At 42.6% G+C, this 17,745-nt stretch overlaps 1 protein-coding gene across 2 annotated transcripts in view; it reads right to left on the reverse strand.

Moving 5' to 3' along the window:
* MSRA (methionine sulfoxide reductase A) overlaps window positions 1-16,825 on the reverse strand; it is a 342,801-nt gene extending 325,976 nt beyond the window's left edge. The window contains exon 1 of one of the 2 annotated variants that reach the window (XM_053658313.1): window positions 16,470-16,825. In XM_053658313.1, the coding sequence (XP_053514288.1) occupies window positions 16,470-16,605 (136 nt within the window). In that variant the 5' untranslated portion in view covers window positions 16,606-16,825. The remainder of the gene's footprint in view (window positions 1-16,469) is intronic. The other variant, XM_037135591.2, reaches the window with a different exon arrangement.
* Between the last annotated feature and the right edge of the window lie 920 nt (window positions 16,826-17,745).

Below are 17,745 nucleotides of genomic sequence, written 5' to 3' on the forward strand. Positions count from 1 at the left end.
ATGGAAAATATAATGGTTAAATTCAGTGCGAAAAGGAGATAGTATCTGAGGATATGGAAACCTAGGGGCAAAGGTAACCAAGACAACAGAAACATCCCATACACACACGTTTAATTTAGAGAAATCTTAAGGATGACTTTGGATTTCCACAGTTTGGAACTGAGGTTTCAGCCAAGAGCAGGAGGCCCCGAATAGCAAGTGCATCATATGGTTGGCTCTGCCAGGTTCTGATGACCAGGGGGTGCCAGATGAGTGCACATGGCCTCATGCACACTGGCCATGTCTTCACCAGTTCTCACGTGACGCTTCCTGATCAACCCCTTCCTGACGGCGATCTGGGATTGCCTTCAGACTGGATCTTTGTGCAGCCCTGACAGATTCTGCCCCAGCCCGCTGTGCTGACCTGGTGTCTGCCCCTATTACGCCCCAGCACTACTTCCGCTGCAATCTGTGTTGTGACATCTTGCCCAAGCATTGCCCCAGCACGCTACCTCAACCTGCCTCCACACTGCATTCCATTTGCTATTTCTGTCTCTAGGCTGACAGTGTAAAGGACTATGGTTTGCTACATGGCCACTGTGGAAGACCTGGCACATGGTAATTAGGGAATACTCGCCCCTGAAGGGAAAGCTGTTGACAAATTTTACCTTAGATAGGAGTTGTGGGCTGATACACAACCAAGAGTCTCCAAAAAATAAGAAGGTTCCCGTGTAGCCCACGTGGAAAAAGCTTTGCTTGTGAGGCCATCACAGCATGGTTCTACTTCTAACTGCCTCGGGTTTGCTTCAACTGTGCTTTCAAATATTCAGATATAGGGGGGAAAGTCCCAAAGAAATTTCAAGAGGAAAATCAAATTTAAAAAAAAAATCTGTAAGAAGTCATCCCACAGAAATGAAATAATAATGAGGAAAGATAAAGTTAGCTCAGTAGCAGAGAAATGGATTCGTGGTTGCCAAAGTAACTTCCTCCAGATGGAGAAGTGGTAACTGTATTTGCAACCATGTTGCATGCATCCATTTTCTTTCTCTTTCTCTGCCTTTTCAAGGGGGAAAAAAAGCAAGTTGCAAACGTGCAAGAAAGATGCAGGGCTTAGAGCTCGAGTTAATACGCTTCTGAGAAAAGGAGATTAATTCTGAAGGGAACAGAGGAAGTGGTAAGCACAATACAAAGAAAGACTTAAAATCATGCATGAATAGAAAAAGGATCTCCAGGAATTTTGCTTTCGAGCACTTTTTATATAAGCGAGTGGGCAGCCAGAGAAGGTAAGTGAATGGCACAACGTTGCACAGCGAATCAGTAGCACAGCCAAAGCCCAAAACTTGCAAAGCCACCTCAGTGGCCATTCCACAAGTCCACAATGGCTTTTTCCCCTCGTTGTTCTGAGCAGAGCAAGACTAGACATAGGGGAAAAGCATTAAGTGGGTTATGGAAGCTGCTGCATAGGCCATGAACCCTGTGATTATTAACTTCTGAAATGCCAAATGCAGAAGTCTAGTAAAAGTTTACCTTGACGTAGGGAAAAAGAAGGAGCAAAGCTTTCACAACACAATACTTGGTAATAGCTGAGTTTAACAACAAAGCCTGCATATCTGTAAATGTTATCCTTTCTAGTGTGGAATGCTATTAATTGGTGATGCTACTTTAATAGAGAGCTTTATTATTCTTAGGGGAAAAAAATAAGTACTGGATCATATTGCTGAGCCAGGTTGTACCACTTACCTGGTTCTTGCAACTTAAATGTGTAAATATCATGCACTTGGAGGGAAACACTCAAGGGCAAAGCCATGAAGAAGCAAACCTACAGCCTCCAGGGCACTGTCATAGGGTGGGTCCCGAGGATGCAAGCAGGTAGGAATCTCCACCAGTGGCAGCGTAAAACGGGAACAGTATAAATGTCTAGCGAGCACGCCTGCAGCCCTATTTATCACAGCCTTCTAAATGTGGTTTTCATGTAAAACTAACTAGAGACCACTGGCTTGAAACTGGCGAGTCTCATTTATTTTCTATAAAGCCAAATCCAGATTTAAGGGTAAGAAGGCAGGTACCGTTGGTTACAAGTGACAAAACCCAACTTGAACTGGAAGAGAGGAAGAGGAGGAGGGGAGGAGGAGGGAGAGGAGAGAGAGAAGCAGCGAGATGGAGAACCTGATTTTTGTGTTAAGCGTTCCAAGGAAAGGAACAATGAAACTGAAACTGTAGGAAGGGCAAGAAGGTGCTTAGATCTCAAGAGCAAACAGTGAGAACCTGAAGGCAGCCAGGACTATCCACCATCTCTGCCTCCTTAAGTGTGGAGCTTCCTTCTCTCCCAGCGAAAAAGGAGCTTCTCCAGAGAAGGAGCAACTCCAAAGCAACTAGGCATCCTGTCCGCTCTAGAACCGTACATTTACATTCCCTGTGTCTGGAGGACAGGCACCAAGCCCTGGGAGGGACACTTGACCCAGAAGAGTCAGATCCCACCCCACGTAATCTGCAGAGAGGGGGGCAGTCACAGTAGAAAGTCTGCCTCTTGCAGGAGCCAGGTGAAGGGGGCAGAAGCAGGCACCAGGCAAGGGTGCCAGGCGGAAAATCCGGGTGAGCCTACCCCACCCGCCCATCTCTGTCGCACAAGTACCAGGTTTGTACGTGAGCACGCGCCTGCACAAACTGCCCATACACATCATCTCTCAAATATCTGCTTCCATTCTTGTCTCCAGCGTGGCTTATTACATTTGATATTAAGTTGGCTGAGAAGAGGAAGGAAAGAAGGAAGCAGGAGGAAGATGGGGGAGGGGGGTGAAGAGGGAGAGAGAAGGGGTATGGGAGGAACAAAAAGGAAGTTTCAAAACTGCAGAGACATCTTCATTCCACTCACTTCTCCTCCAAAAAAAACCCCAGCTATGATATTCTTATTGGGCGACAGCAACTCAATTTTCCACGTTAGCTATGTAAATCAGTTCTAAATTTTAAAAATACTATTTTGTACATTTAATTTCCTATGCCACAGTTCTTGATGAAACCTGGTTGGGCTTGCATTCCAAAACCTTAAAAAAATAAAAATAAAAGTAGAAAAAATTAGGCAACACACAGCAGTAAGCTGTTTCCTAAATGTCCCCACTGGACACATCACACTGCAAAAGAAACATTGTGCACGCCTGCCAGGAGCTGGGTATCACTTGAGGCTCCCGCTCCATTATCTCAGCTGTTCTCAGAAACATCCATTTGAGGCAGGTGCCACTGTTTCCGTTTTACAAATGAGAAAACTCAGGCAAATTTGCTCAAGGTCACGCAGCTGGTAAGCATAGGAAGTGAAGTTCAGAGTCACTGTCCAGACATGAAATGCCTGTGCTTTCCACCAAATCAACTCGTCCCTCACCAGAGAATACAATTCTGAATGCTGCTTATTCATACTGAGGTGGCAAACATCTACCTGTGGTCATGAAAGGTCCTGCAGAGAGAGATAATAAACAGGCATTCATTTCCCAGCATCATATACCACAGCACAAATGAGTTTCCGTATCTCGTTATTAAGTCAAGAGAGGACAGTGGTACCCTCGGGAGGAAAATATGAACGATACTAAAGGAATGCCGCAAACTCGATAAATCCAGAGACCAAGATGCTGTTATCTCCGTAATAGTTATGCTGGTACTGATAACCTTACAACACTTCTTGGTGGAATTTGTTAAATCAAAAAGTCATCTCTTGATTTTGGAACATAAAACAATGTCTTTTTATGTAAACACAACCTTGGTGAAACTACAGATAACTGCAGCTCTTTTTAAGTTATTTTCTTCTGTCACACTGGGAGCCATTTCCTTCACTCACCAATAATTTTACATATTTGTAGAAAGATTTCCATAAATATTAAACGCGAATCGTAATACAGCAGCTAAGAGCTCAGATCTCCTCTGATAACTATTTGGAAAGTCAGCCATTGGGTTCACACAAGCAGTCATAATCAAATTTCTAAAAATGCAGAGTTTGTGCTGGAAAGTAAGTTAAAAACACAGCATCCACTTATCAAGATTCATTAATATTAATATCTATTGATCTGCACCATACTAAAAGGATTTTACTGAGCAGGCAACTTCCAAACATAATATTATACAGAGTATAAGCTCAATATTCTTTCATTCATTTAACTAATAATTATTGTAGAATATAAACATATACAGGCATGGGAGATACAAATGAGTAAATAAACCCTCACTAAACTTAAAATGCAGTTAAAGAGAAAATACATACACACATTAAATCACTATTACAAATTTAAACAAAAACAAGACAACAATACAAACATCTTCAAACAATATGCTTGCATGCCAAATGAGTAGTGAAGAAATGCTATGGATTTATAGGAGAGGAGGATCAAAATGGGTTGAGGAGTCAGAGAAGACATCACGGAGATGTAACTGAGTAAAAGGAAGCTTGGCAAAGAAAAGAAAAAGAGATTTTATCATTAAAGCCATGTTCTAAAGACAGCAGATGAAGCAAGCTAGAACAAAATGTGTCTGTAGAGATGCAGGTCCTAGTATCTCTACCTATTAATGATCAATGAGCACAAAATCACAACGGTTTACCTTTCGGTGTTCAAAGGAGCCTATTCACTGACTTCCTAGCTAAGGACTCAGTCCATCACTTATCCAGCTTCTCATCTTCAGCCAAAGCAACAAACTTGTCAAAGCTAAAGACTTTAAAACTCCCTTAGAAGAACAACAAGAACAGGAACCAAATCATAGAAATGGAGATCACATGGAGGGTTATCAGCAGGGAGAGGGGAGGAGGAGGAGGGGAAAAAGGTACAGGGATTAAGAAGCATAAATGGTAGGTACAAAATAGATAAAGGGGTGTTAAGAATAGTACAGGAAATGGAGAAGTCAAAGAACTTATAAGTATGAACTAAGGGGGGTTGTGACTGGTGGAAGGAAATGGGGTACCAGGCAGAAGGGGGCAAAGGAGAAAAAAATTGGGACAACTATAATAGCATAATCAATAAAATATACTTTAAAAAGACTCCCTTAGAAAAACAAAATATAATAATATTCTATTTTTACAGTGTAAAGAGTTATGGAGTTTACATTGCAACACTCCTCTGGGTCCTGTGGAAACCACTCAAGTGTATCTCAACATCATGTAAACATTCCAAAACAGCAATTCAGACTACAGTAAGAGTCAGGGAACCCAGGCAGGAAAGAAAGTTCAGGCTGTGAAATAAATGCAATGCAAGTAATTTGCTCAGGTTTATGGTCAAGGTAAGGAGTTAACAATAGTTACAAGGCTGACAATTACCCGACACACTACTGCTGATAGAAACACAGACATGGCAGAGCGGGAAGGGCCTTTGGAAGTCTGCCAGATCTACACACACCCATACTGTTTCTTTGCCAGTGGGTACCAGCCAACAACTCAGGGTCAAGGTCTTGGGAAACTGAAGATGCAACTGTGGAGGGATTAAGAGTTTACAACCATCTTATGATATTAAGACATAGGAGGAAGTCTAGCCCCCCCAAAAAAAAAACCCTCAAAGACAGACTTCAGGACTATAGCAGCTATTCCGAAGCACATGTATACATAAAATGAAGCCTAGCCTTCAGCTCTTTAATGAATCCTCTTATTCCGAAAAAAAAATAATAATTGTGGGTTTTTATGAACCAAAATGAAATCCTGTGGTTCACATCTCGTCTCCCCTGGAAATTCATATTTAAATTTATGTAACATTCCTCAAATCCGTATGTTTCCCAAAAACTACTGTAGCAAACATATATTCATCCAACTCCTAATTTTCACCAGAAAAATAATATTCCCTTGTATTCTACCTATCAAAATAAATCCACAGCGCTTCATAGTATAAGCATAATCCTGAAGAAGGAAAAAATTAATTTCTTAAACTAGAAGTCATGTGCAAGTGGCCCCTCAAACCTCCTTTACATTCAGAAACAGTGGGGTGCAGTCCCTACTCTGGGACCTCCCTGGTTCCCCAGCAACCAGCCTCGTGTTGTCAGGGAGAGACTCTGCTTGACGTGGGCTGTCTCGGGCCTGCTGCAGTCAGTCCTCAGTGCAGGGAACGGCAGCTCTGTGCAGCGCTTCTTGGTGCCTGTGCACACATCTCGGTGTGCAAGGAATGCTAAGTGGTTAGGTAGGAACTCCAGGGACCATCGGGAGTTGCTGCCAAGGGCTTACTGCTAGATGACGTGGCTTTTTATGAATTGGTCCTTCGGACGAGACGAGGAGATGGAGGTTCTCAGCAATGCGGTGTTTTCTCGGGGGCTCTGTCTGGCAGCTGGCTACTTCATTCTGCAAACTCTAACACGGTTTTCTTTTTATCTGCTAACTACAGCGCATTCAGGGTTTTTTACTTGAGGTTTCATTTTCTCTGGCTGGAAAGCTATGAATTCCCTCCTAGCCTTGCATTTTCATGACTCTTGCCTGTTGGGTAAAATCTGTTAAAATATCCATTTTTTTCAGTTGTCCAAAGAATCATTTTTGGCTTCACGTGAACAATGTTTTTTTAGTTTTTCATACTGTATTTGACCTAAGCAAACTATAAATTACCTAGCTGTAAACTACACATTTTTTAAAAATCAAAGGTAAAATATGAAAAAGTTATGGAGGGAAATTCTACACGGATGTTACTACCTTACCACAGCAACATCTTCAAAAGAATTTATTTTATATACATGTTCTGGAAAGATATTCAGTGTCTTTAAATTTTATACAATGATAATATATTCATCAGAACATTGTAACTCTGCCTTTCTTCTAGTTTTCACCATTACCGATCCTGGCTATATTATACTGTAAATTTAATACACTTGCTCAACAAGCGGGTGGATCAGAAACACGCCACGCTGAGAAACGCTGCAGGTTTGCTCACGTGGACTGATACAAAAGCCCCGCAGAAATGCCAGGAACCGTGTCCTTCTGCATGCAGGGCAATAACCTTCTCCAACCTCTCGTAAGAGATCCGGTTTACAGAAGAAGTTCCCACTGACCCAGACGATAGGACAATCTCTGGTCAAGATAAAATAAGCGTTTGGCATTGCTAACTCCCTCCCCCGGCCACACACACACACAGGACAACAGGCCCAAAATGAAGTCGCCTATGTCAATTCCCACAGCACAAAAACCAAGACTTAACTTAGTTACAGTTTTGGCTCTCCCAGAAGGGAAATCTTAAACCAGTCACTCGGGAATTACCTGGTCAGCAACAGTTAGGTCATCTGCCCAACAAACCCTTGTCATCCCCTAGAAGGAAGTAACCTTGGGATAACCACCCGCCTGTGTTCCTGGCATAACTTCCTCATTCTCATTCCCTTCTGCCTACCAGAGTCTCTCATTTGGTACAGTTTCTCAGAGCTCCTTTCTATCTGCTAGACTTCATGCTACCCAAGTCTAATAAAGTTTTACTCTATTAAGATCTTAAATTTTTTTATATGCCTCAGTTTATCTTTTAACAACATCGTGAGTCAGAGCAGTCGAGTATCTCACAAAATGGAAAGAACACGATGATAGGACATCCAGGAGGAAACTACTGGAAGACCAGGCTGCTCAGCCATTATAACCCAAGATACCCGGCCATGCCGGCTGGGCACGGCGAACTGGCCAGGAAGGAGTTCAGGAAACACAAAGGGGAACGACAGCAACCACTGAGCTCCAAATGTATTAAAGCAACTCAACCTTCACCTCCCTAAGGAGACACGGTGGAATGAAAGCACCAAACAGGGCCCCAAAACCCTAGCTCCACCTCCAATTCCAAGAGCAATGTAAGCTGAAATAGTCCCTAAGGGCAGCATGGGAGGGGAAGAACTGAGTTTACACTTCAGAGGCCCAAAAAGATTGAGATGGGCGGTGAGGAAGACAGCAAACATCCTGAGGGGAGGGAGCCAAGAGCTGGAGTCGGCCTCAGGGCGGGAGCAGAGACCTGACACGGAGGTCAGCAGCACTTCACAGAAGTCTCCAGCTGCAGGGTAGACAGTGTCATCGAACAGACCGCACAGAGCTCCCACTGTTCCCTTGGCTGCGATAGAATGGAATGTGAGGTTTCAACAGACATCTGAGACTCACGCTCACAAATGAAGACCGAGACCAAGGAAAGTGCCATGGTTAACTTCCTCTATCACCGCGACTGGGCTAAGCAATGTCCAGGTAATACAGTATTTCTGGGTGTGTCGGGGAAGGTGTTTCTGGAAGGGATTAGCATGAAGAAGATGGCCCCCACCAATGTTGCAGGACCTCATGCAATCTGATAAGATTAGAACAAAAAAGAGTATCTATTACTCTCTGGAGATGGGACGTCCATCTTTTCCTGCCCTTGGACACTCCTGCTTCTCGGGCCTGAGGATGCAGACTGGGACTTACGTCACTGGCTGCTCTCAGGACTTCAAGGATGCGCAGGAGTCACAGCACCAGCTTTCCTGGGCCTCCAGCTTGCAGACAGCAGATGGATTTCTCGGCCTCCAGCACCATTTGTGCCAATCCCTCATAATGAGTCTCTTCCTATATATTTATATACATCCTGTTGGTTCGGTTCCTGGGGAGAATCCTGACTAATACAGATGGCAAAAAATAATCAAGACTATTGGGGAAGAAACATATTAAATGTAGAGTCAAGGATCACAGATGAATGCAGCTAAGGTTTGGGGGACTTGAGAGAATAGTAGTGCCACTAGCAGAAATGGAGAGATTAAAATATGTATCTAATGTTTTGAAGAGAAAATAGTAAGTTTGGTCTCAGAACTGAGTTTACAGTTACAACAGCACATATACATCCTGTACTATTTGGAAATAGAAAAGTGGAAGTTTTGCAAGGTTAGATACAGATTTCAGGAGCCACCCACGGACAAAAGTGAAATGGAAGAAGCTAGCCAGCCATGAGAAGGAGGGTACAGAAAGTAACGCAGTAAGAACAAAGAAGGGGATAATGCCGGCACATGCCACAATCCCACTTATCCAAAGATAAGGCCCTTGTCAAATGCCCTCAACCTCTTACCACCTCTCGGCTTAAAATGCGGTAAGGAGACAGACACTAGTTAAAATGACTGAATGGCTACATGATGACAAACCCATGGCCCACTAGAAATCTGACACAACCAAAGCTCCGGGCAGTGTGGCAGAAGCTCAGGCCTCTTCAGCCACACCTGCGTTGATGCTCTGAAACACAGGAAGGAGAGGAAGGGGCAGATAAAGAGATTGCCAGCATAAAACCGGGTAGACTGACACTCCATTCTTCAGATACAACCCACTCCTTATCACATAGGCATCCATTTGGCTGCAGAAATTCTTTTGCACTAATAAAGTTTTCTAGTATGATAGGAAAAACCAGTAACATGGAAACCAACAAACAAAGGCAACCCCAAGGCCCCAGCCCCTCCCCCTCCTATCCTCTTTGACCCGCTGTTCTACTGCTCCTTCAAACACACATTGACTATCTGCTGTGTGCCACAACACATAGAAAGTGTATGGTATTATGTATGGTTCTGTTCAGAGGGGACCACCTCTCAAAGGGCTCACAACAGAGGATGCTGGAGTTATTCGACAAATATTTATTGTCAGCCTACTGTGTTCCAGGCACAAAGAATAAAATATTAGATATTGTGATGTGAATTTTTTTATCCCAGCAATTTTTTTAAGTTTTTATTATAATTCTGTTACAGTTGTCCCATTTTCCCCATTTTCCCTCCTCCGCCCAGCCCGACCCCTGTTCTCACAGTCAATGCCCACACCGTTGTCCATGTCCACAGGTCATTCCTACACATTCTTTGCCTAGTCCCTGCCCTTCTTTCCACCATTATCTCCCTCTCCCCTCCCCTCTGGTTGCTGTCAGTCTGTTCCATGTTTCCATATCTCTAGTTCCATTTTGCTCATTAGTTTGTTTTTATTCATTAGGTTCCTCTTATAGGTGAGATCATATGGTATTTGTCTTTCACTGGCTTATTTCACTTAGCATACAATTCTTCAGTTCCATCCATGCTGTCATGAAGGGTAGGAGTTCTTTCTTTCTGCTGTGTAGTACTCCATTGTGTAAATATACCACATTTTTTTTAGCCATTCATTTACTAATGGGCACTTAGGCTAAACTGGGAACTTATGATGGAAAAAAGCTGAAAGAATAGGATATAGAAGATCCACAATGGCCCTGGCTGGTGTAGCTCAGTGACTAGAGCTCGGGCTGTGAACCGAAGGGTCGCCAGTTCTATTCCCAGTCAGGGCACATGCCTGGGTTGCAGGCCAGGTCCCCAGTGCAGGCCATGTGAGAGGCAACCACACATTGATGTTTCTCTCCCTCTCTTTCTCCCTCCCTTCCCCTCTCTCTAAATAAATAAATAAAATCTTTAAAAAAAAGATCCACAATGTCCATTCATCACACATTGACACCTCAAAACCATCTTTTGCAGAATTCATTCCTTCATACATCACCAGAGTTCAATGATTTTGGCTGGCACAGGATGGCAGGGCCAGGCAGCTGCTGTGGCATGAGAAGGAGCCTGGCCACCTGCCAAGGCAGCACGGTGATGGCTGACTATCTGCTGGGGCCTTCAAAGGGGCTGGATCAAGCTTCCCAAACAGGCCTCCACTCTGGTCCTTGCTGGGGGCCTCAAGGGTGCTGGGGGCTCATGACACAGACTGTTGTCTCCTCACCCAACCAACCTCCATTCCTCACCTCAGCCATCCTCACTCTCCTCCCTCCCCCACCTGAGGCAGGGGCACACTGTGATCCTTGACCTGGGGGAAGCAGGCCAAGGCCCTACATGGATCGGGCTGACAATGTAACACCTCTTTCCCCGCCGCTGCTGCAGATTCTTAACAAGTCCCTGCTCAGAACTTTACAGATGAGCAACTCCCTATCACTCATCCTGGCCAGTAGAAAAGTTGACCATTGCTCACAAGGGTGATTGAGAGGAATGTCTGAAATCAGCACAAATCCATCACCACCGGTGGAAAAATAATGAAGAGTACATACCCCACAGGTCTAAGGTCACCCACGTCAGCTCCTCTGTATTGCATTGGCTGCACGATGGCCACACAAATAGACCACCAGTTTTGGTCCTTGCTGTCAGACATCAACAATATGCTGCCTGACATCCACAGACCATACTGAGTGCCTGAGGGAGGCAGCACCCTTTATGAAGTGACATAGACCGGAAGGTAAAATAAGTATCAAACACAGCCCAGCCCCTTCCTTCATCTCCTCTGGAGAGCCATCTTTCTGGGGAGATAAAGCATAAATTTAATCAGCTGGTTAGCAACAAAACATCTAAGTAACAATGAGAGGCCCAACAGAAGGATTCGTAAAACAGTACATAGTTGTTTGCCCAGTGGAAAAGAAATGGATCACTTAGGTCGGAGAGGAAAGGGATGGGTTTATTGGAGAAATGGAATTCTAACAGGGTAAGTTTTAAGAAAGTGTATATGGAAAGAACAATATTTTACCTAAGCAGGCATTTAATAGTCATTTATTGAATGAGTAAATGAAAAGACTGGAGTATGAAATCCAAAGGAGAATTACATAAGCAATTCCACAAGCAAAATACTGAAACCAATTTCAGCCTAAAGATGAGGTTCTGCAGGGGCACAGGGGGAAGACAGGCTGGAAAGTAAGGATTAGATCATGGGAGGTAAGAAATGCCCTTACTCCAGTGACTTGGGGGAAACTCTGAGGGTTCTGAAACACAGGGCAAAATAAAGAGCTTTAGATAGGATGCAGGGAGAAGAAATAACAGTTCTGTGTCCTACAACTTAAAAATTAATCACACACTAGGGAACACTTTTCAGAAAGGAAAATTGTTTTCTATCATTTTCTTTTAAAAGTCTATGTACATCACTGAAAATAAAAGAAATACACATAATGCCTTCTACATAATAGTGGAAGGAATTTGTCCCCAAAGATCTTTTCTTTGTATAAATGATGCCACCACAATTGCTGCTTCAATAAAAATGAATATTTATGAAATGTAAAATGACTTGGATTAACTTATTCCAATTTCACCCTCTAAATTTAGATTTTTAAATCATGCCAAAATGTAGATTTTGATTACAAAAGCAAATTGAGGAAGAAAAAAACCCACTTGACAAGTAAAAGAGCAACATTTAAAAAAAAAAGAACTTGGAGTAAGGCTGACAAAAGATGATCAAAGGTTGGTCAATTTGACTAAAAACAACAGAGAGAGATCATCTCCAAAGTGGAGTTATTTAATTCAATAAAGCAGTCACATTACAAGAATCAAAAGTTATTTTTAAAAAGGAGTAAAAAGTCTCCCATCCACCCTCAGCTGGCTGTATAGATCCCTCTACAGCTATTAGTTTCTTAGTCACCCTTTCAAAGTTTCTTTGTGCATATATATTATCATTTTTCTCTCTGTTCACACAAAAACTAGCATGCTATATAACACTTTGCTGGCCTTGCTTTTTTCACTTAACACTGTATCTTGGCAGTCTCTCCATACCCATTCATATAGATTTTCCATGTTCTTTCTTACAGCTGCATATTCCATTGTGTGGACAAAACATGGTTTATTTAACTAGCCCCTACTGATGGGCATTTGGACTGTTTCCAGTCTTTGGCTATTGCAAACAAAGCTGCAGTGAATAACTTGGTACAGTCATCATTTGGCACGTGTGCAAGTGGATCTGTAGGATAAATTCCCAGAAATTGCATTCCTGGGTCAAAAGGTACATGCAATTAAATTTTTGATAGATATTGCCAAATTGTCTTCCCCAAGAGTTGAACCAGTTTTACACTCTCGCCAGTATTGTACAAGAGTATCTCTTTCTTTTAGGGCAACACAGGGTATCATCAGAGTTCTGGATTTTTGCCAGCCTGAAAAATGAAAAATGGTATTTCCATTCTCCTCATAGCGAAGTCAAGTACCTTTTTATACGTTTAAGAGCCAGCTGTACTTCCCTTTCTGGAAACTGTCTGTTCATCACCTTTGTCTATTTTTCTAATGGATGTCAGTTGTTTTCTTATCAACATCTAAGAGCTTCTTATGTGTTAGGGAGACCAGTCTTCATATAAGATACAAGTTGTAAATATATACCCCAGTTTGTCTTTTGAATTTGCTTAAGGTAATTTTGCCTGTAGAAAATTCTTATTTCAATATGATCTAATATATCAATCTTTTAAGTCTTCTAATCTTCAAGTCATGGTTAGAAAGACTTTCTCCTCTCACCAAGATTATAAAGGAACGTTCCCTTCCCCATACTTAAATTGTTTCATTTTTTACATCTAACTAAATGGGAAAAAATGGTATGGTAGTTAACATCACAAATCCTAGAGACAAACTGCCTAAATTCATGTCCTAAGTCTATCACTTATTAGCTATATGACCTTGGATAAGTCACCTAACCTCTATGGTCCTCAGTGTCCACATCTACAAATGAGGAATAATAATAATTACTACTTTGTCAGGTTATTATGAAGATTAAATATATCAGTAACTTGTATAAACTAATTACTACAGTGCCTGGTATAGTAAGCACTTAATAAGCATGAACTATTATCACCATGTATTTTTTCAGGACTTATTTTAAGATGGAAAGTAAAAAATCCAACTTTTCCCCCATATGGCTACCTAGTTGTCCCATACCCATTTAGTGAATATTCCATTTTTCCTCACTGATTTAAGACATCACCTTTATCATATGCTACATTCCCATATGTATTTAAGGGTTTCTGATCTTTCTATTCTGTTCCACTGACCTATCCATTCATGGACTACTACCACACTCTTTGGTAGGGCGAGATAGCCCTTTGCTCTCCTTTTACAGTTACCATGACTATTCCTGTTTATTTTTCCATATGAATTTTAAATTAGTATGTCCACCTTAAGAACAAAATTAAAATAGCAGTAGTTATTTCCCCCTGGCTGGTGTGTTCAGTGGATTGAATGCCAACCTGTGAACCAAAGGGTCACCGGTTCGATTGCCAGACATGGCACATGCCTGGCAAGGTTGCAGGCCAGGTCCCCATTGGGGATAAGTAGGAGACAACCACACACCAGTGTTCTTCTCCCTCTCTTTCTCCATCCCTTCCCTTTCTAAAATTAAATAAATGAAATCTTTAAAAAATAAAATAAAATATCATTAGTATTTTTGCTGAAACCATATTAACTTTATAAATACATTTAGGGAAAACTGATATGCATGTTTCCTCTTCAGTCTTCTATCCAAGAACCTGGTATAACCTGCCATTTGTTCGAGGCTTTTTTGCATCTTTCAGGAGTGTTTTCTACTCCAGCAGGCCACAGTTTATAAAAGGCTGTAAGTTTTCTTAAGCATACCAAAAAAGGTAGGATTCAAGCTTCGATGATAACTCTTCGCATCAAAAGTATTTGCTAATAGTGGACACCTCATAGTAGGCTGAGCCAAAGACACAAAAGATGTGGGTTTAGAAAATAGGCCTTGTCTTCTAAAACCAAAAGGTGACGCTTTTGTCACAGAACTTTTCAGAGAGTCAGAGTGCAAATAACAGATGTAGAGGAAATACAGAGAAGTGAATAGCTGTTAAACAGATTGGAGGCTGAAAAAAAGATTAAAATGACTTTCAAAACAATAATAAATTCAGAAGCTCTGATCTTACAACCACCAAAACCAGCCAAAGAGGTAACACTGCCCATTTCTGGGGCCAATTAGAACTTTCGGCAACTCACCAAGGCAAGAGTAGTAGCAGGAGTGGAGACTAGATAGACCACCATCTAAAACTTGAATACCAGTGGCAGGGAGGCAGTTACAACAGCCGCGGAATAAGGACATATGCATTGTAGGTTTGGCCCTACACCAAAAAAAAGCAGCTTACGGGTTCAGATACAGAGCAATATACACATGGCTATATGAAAAGAGAGAAGAGCCTGGAATAGAACCAGGTCCTGAGATCCTGCAGTTATTAAGTGGATACGAAAAATAAATTTTTGTTTGGTTTCTGTCATGTTAGTCTATCGTTTACCAAAAGTGTCATCTATATAGGAAGACTTTGGTTAAAACACAACTAAATTTTGGTCAGTCTTGATCTTGACCCAGTTTGAAAATCTGATGAAGAGTTTTTGGGTTATTTGTCCAACAAGGCATATCAAAGATTGTAGTATGTAAAAAGGAAGTTCAGTACAAGCTGGGGAAGTTCAGCATTGAGAAAGCATTGCCATTAATATACATTTATGTATCCTGCTTTGTAAAGAGAATTTACTTTTAAGATAAATAAAGTTTAAATAATTAAGTTAAATAGTATAGAGATACTTAATCTGGATTCTTCTTTTCAAAACTCATTCTCTTATCTGAGTTAAAAATAAAATAAAGTTTTAGGGCTAGCAATGAGGTGAAGAAATCACAGGCCCAGGAAACAGAACTGCTAATGCAGGTGAATAAAAAACAGGTCACACAATCACTTTCCAAACTGCATCAAATCCAAAAACCTCAGTCTCATCTGAGTAGTGTATATGATAATGCAGACCCTCACTATGACCTCCTCCTAGAAATACTCAACAATTCTTCAAGGAAAAGAAAAATATAAGAATTCCTGGAAATTTTCAAATGCAGGATCTTGGCAACTGTTTGTAAAACATTAATCATCACTTAATTCTCCAAGCTCTAAAACAGTGGTTTATAAACAACGAATGCATTAAAATCGCCTGAAGGGCTTAAAAAAAAACTGATGGACACACTTTGAGAAACACCGTGCCAAGGTAACTACGGTCCTGGGTTTGGTGGACCTGTGCTGTCTGCAAACTGCAAGAGGTCTACGACAGAAATGGAAAGTTAAGCTTCTGAAAAGTTTGGGTAGTTTAACATTACTTGGCATCCAAACAAGTAATCACTTTTCTAGCATTTCACCTTTAGTGTATTTTCCAAAAGTACTGGTATGAGATTGCAAAATTATTTTACAGTTTGGGAAACCCAGCTTTAAAATACACACCTCCGCAGGACTGACACTCCAGGGCAGACCTGGGATCACTGGGCCAGTGGCAGCTCCTACTAACTGGGGGAAACCGAGAAGTCCTGGAATATAATGGAAGCCTACGGATAATGCCTTCAATGAACACCGGACTGAGATACAATTTGAAAACTGCAGTTTTCATCACTCTGTATCTTTACATTGCTTCCAGGAACCACACAACACCGCACCATCGCCGCAAGTGGCCGGGACCCGGTGGCCGGAGCTAACGAGAGAGGCCGCAGCAAACCCCCACACTGAGGGCGCACGCGCTCGAAAGGCAGAAACCTGATCAGCGCTTTTCCTGCCCACAATTTGGAGCCGCTGGGAAATTCGCACTCTGGGTGTTACAAGAACACACTACATTCAGTCAAAGCGTTTCGTGGTTTTCTGGAAACAAGGACACCTCTCGCCACCCCCGTCACCGGCGCTTCTCACAGCGCCTGCGCACACACCAGCCCAAATCTCGGGGAGGCCAGTCCCTGGCTTTTCTCTGTGCGGGCGGGCCGCCGTTGGGCCCTGGCACGCATGCGCAGCAGTGACTTCGGCGCCCTTTGAACTTGCCCTTACCAGCTACAGGGATCCGGTCCTTCCGGCCCGGCAGGGCGTCTTCGGGGCTGACGATTTTAGAAGCGGAGTCCCCCATTCTCGGGACAGGAGAAAGGATGTGGAAGAGCTGGCGAGCCCTTCTGGTGGCTGAGAGCATGGGCTGGCCAAGGGGTCTCCAGCGGGACCGTGCGGTCGAGAGCCGATCCGCAGCTGCGGGATCTGCGAGCACTGGACTGCCGGCACCCAGCGGGGACACCGTTGAACTGAGCCGCGGCCGCCCGGGAATCGAGGTTACCTAAGGCGCAAGCCACACGCGCAGTACCTGAGGGCGTGTCCTCTCCCTGAGGGTTGCCTGATCCTGGGAGATACCAGGGACTTTTACCGGCTCGGATAGAGTGCTAAGTTCCCAAGCTGAGAACAGTGTATTAATGGCGTTACGAAGTACGTAAAGCGTCAGGGGCCAAAAAAAAAAAAGCCTAGCTTTTGATTTTTAGGTCCATTCTCATTTCACAACCTCCTTAGCAATTATTTGGTATTCCCAGAAAGATACAAAACAGCCTACCTTACAGACAGCTAACTAGGATCTATATTTCCACTGCAGCCATTATGATTAATTGCCGAAAAGATGTATCCAAAATGAAAACTAAGCCCAGTTTTCAAAAATGGGTAAGATCACGCAATATAATGTGTGTATGTGTGTACACACACACTGTATAAGTAATAGTATACCGAACCCATTTTACAAGAAGGCGGATAGAGGAGCAAGGCACAAATCCACCACTAACATCAGGTGAATGTGATGGCGCTGTAGGACCATTCTTATTTCTCAAATCATGGAAGATAACATTTGTTCTGCGACAAAATTTCAACCCAAAAATATGGCGGATGCAGCCAGGTGGGTGGCTTTGGTGTTCCATGTGTGAAATTTTGGTTTTACACCAATGTTCTGCCCAAATGGGCAGAACTACGGAGGGAAGGAACTTCAGGTTAGCACCCACAGTAATGAGAAGGCTTTGACCCAACCCCTTCCCCCACCCAATGGGTTTATTTACCTCTTGGTTTTAGTGTGGTCTGGGCTGTAATATAAGAGGGACAGAAGGATTAGCCCTACTATAATGTAAAGCATAGCCAGACTTGTGGCATTAAACTTAAAAGTGTTTATTTTGTAACTTACATTTCCTTTGGGCAATTTTGCCTCCATTTTACATTTGATTTATTTGCTTTTACTATGAGATTATACAAAATAGGTTCTACAGGCCTTTACTGAAAACACTCTCTAAGGTGTCCCTTCTAGGCT

The sequence above is a fragment of the Artibeus jamaicensis genome, unplaced genomic scaffold (genome assembly GCF_021234435.1).
Source record: "Artibeus jamaicensis isolate MK-2021 breed Jamaican fruit bat unplaced genomic scaffold, CSHL_Jam_final scaffold_537, whole genome shotgun sequence".
In the NCBI taxonomy this organism is placed as follows: Eukaryota; Metazoa; Chordata; class Mammalia; order Chiroptera; family Phyllostomidae; genus Artibeus; species Artibeus jamaicensis.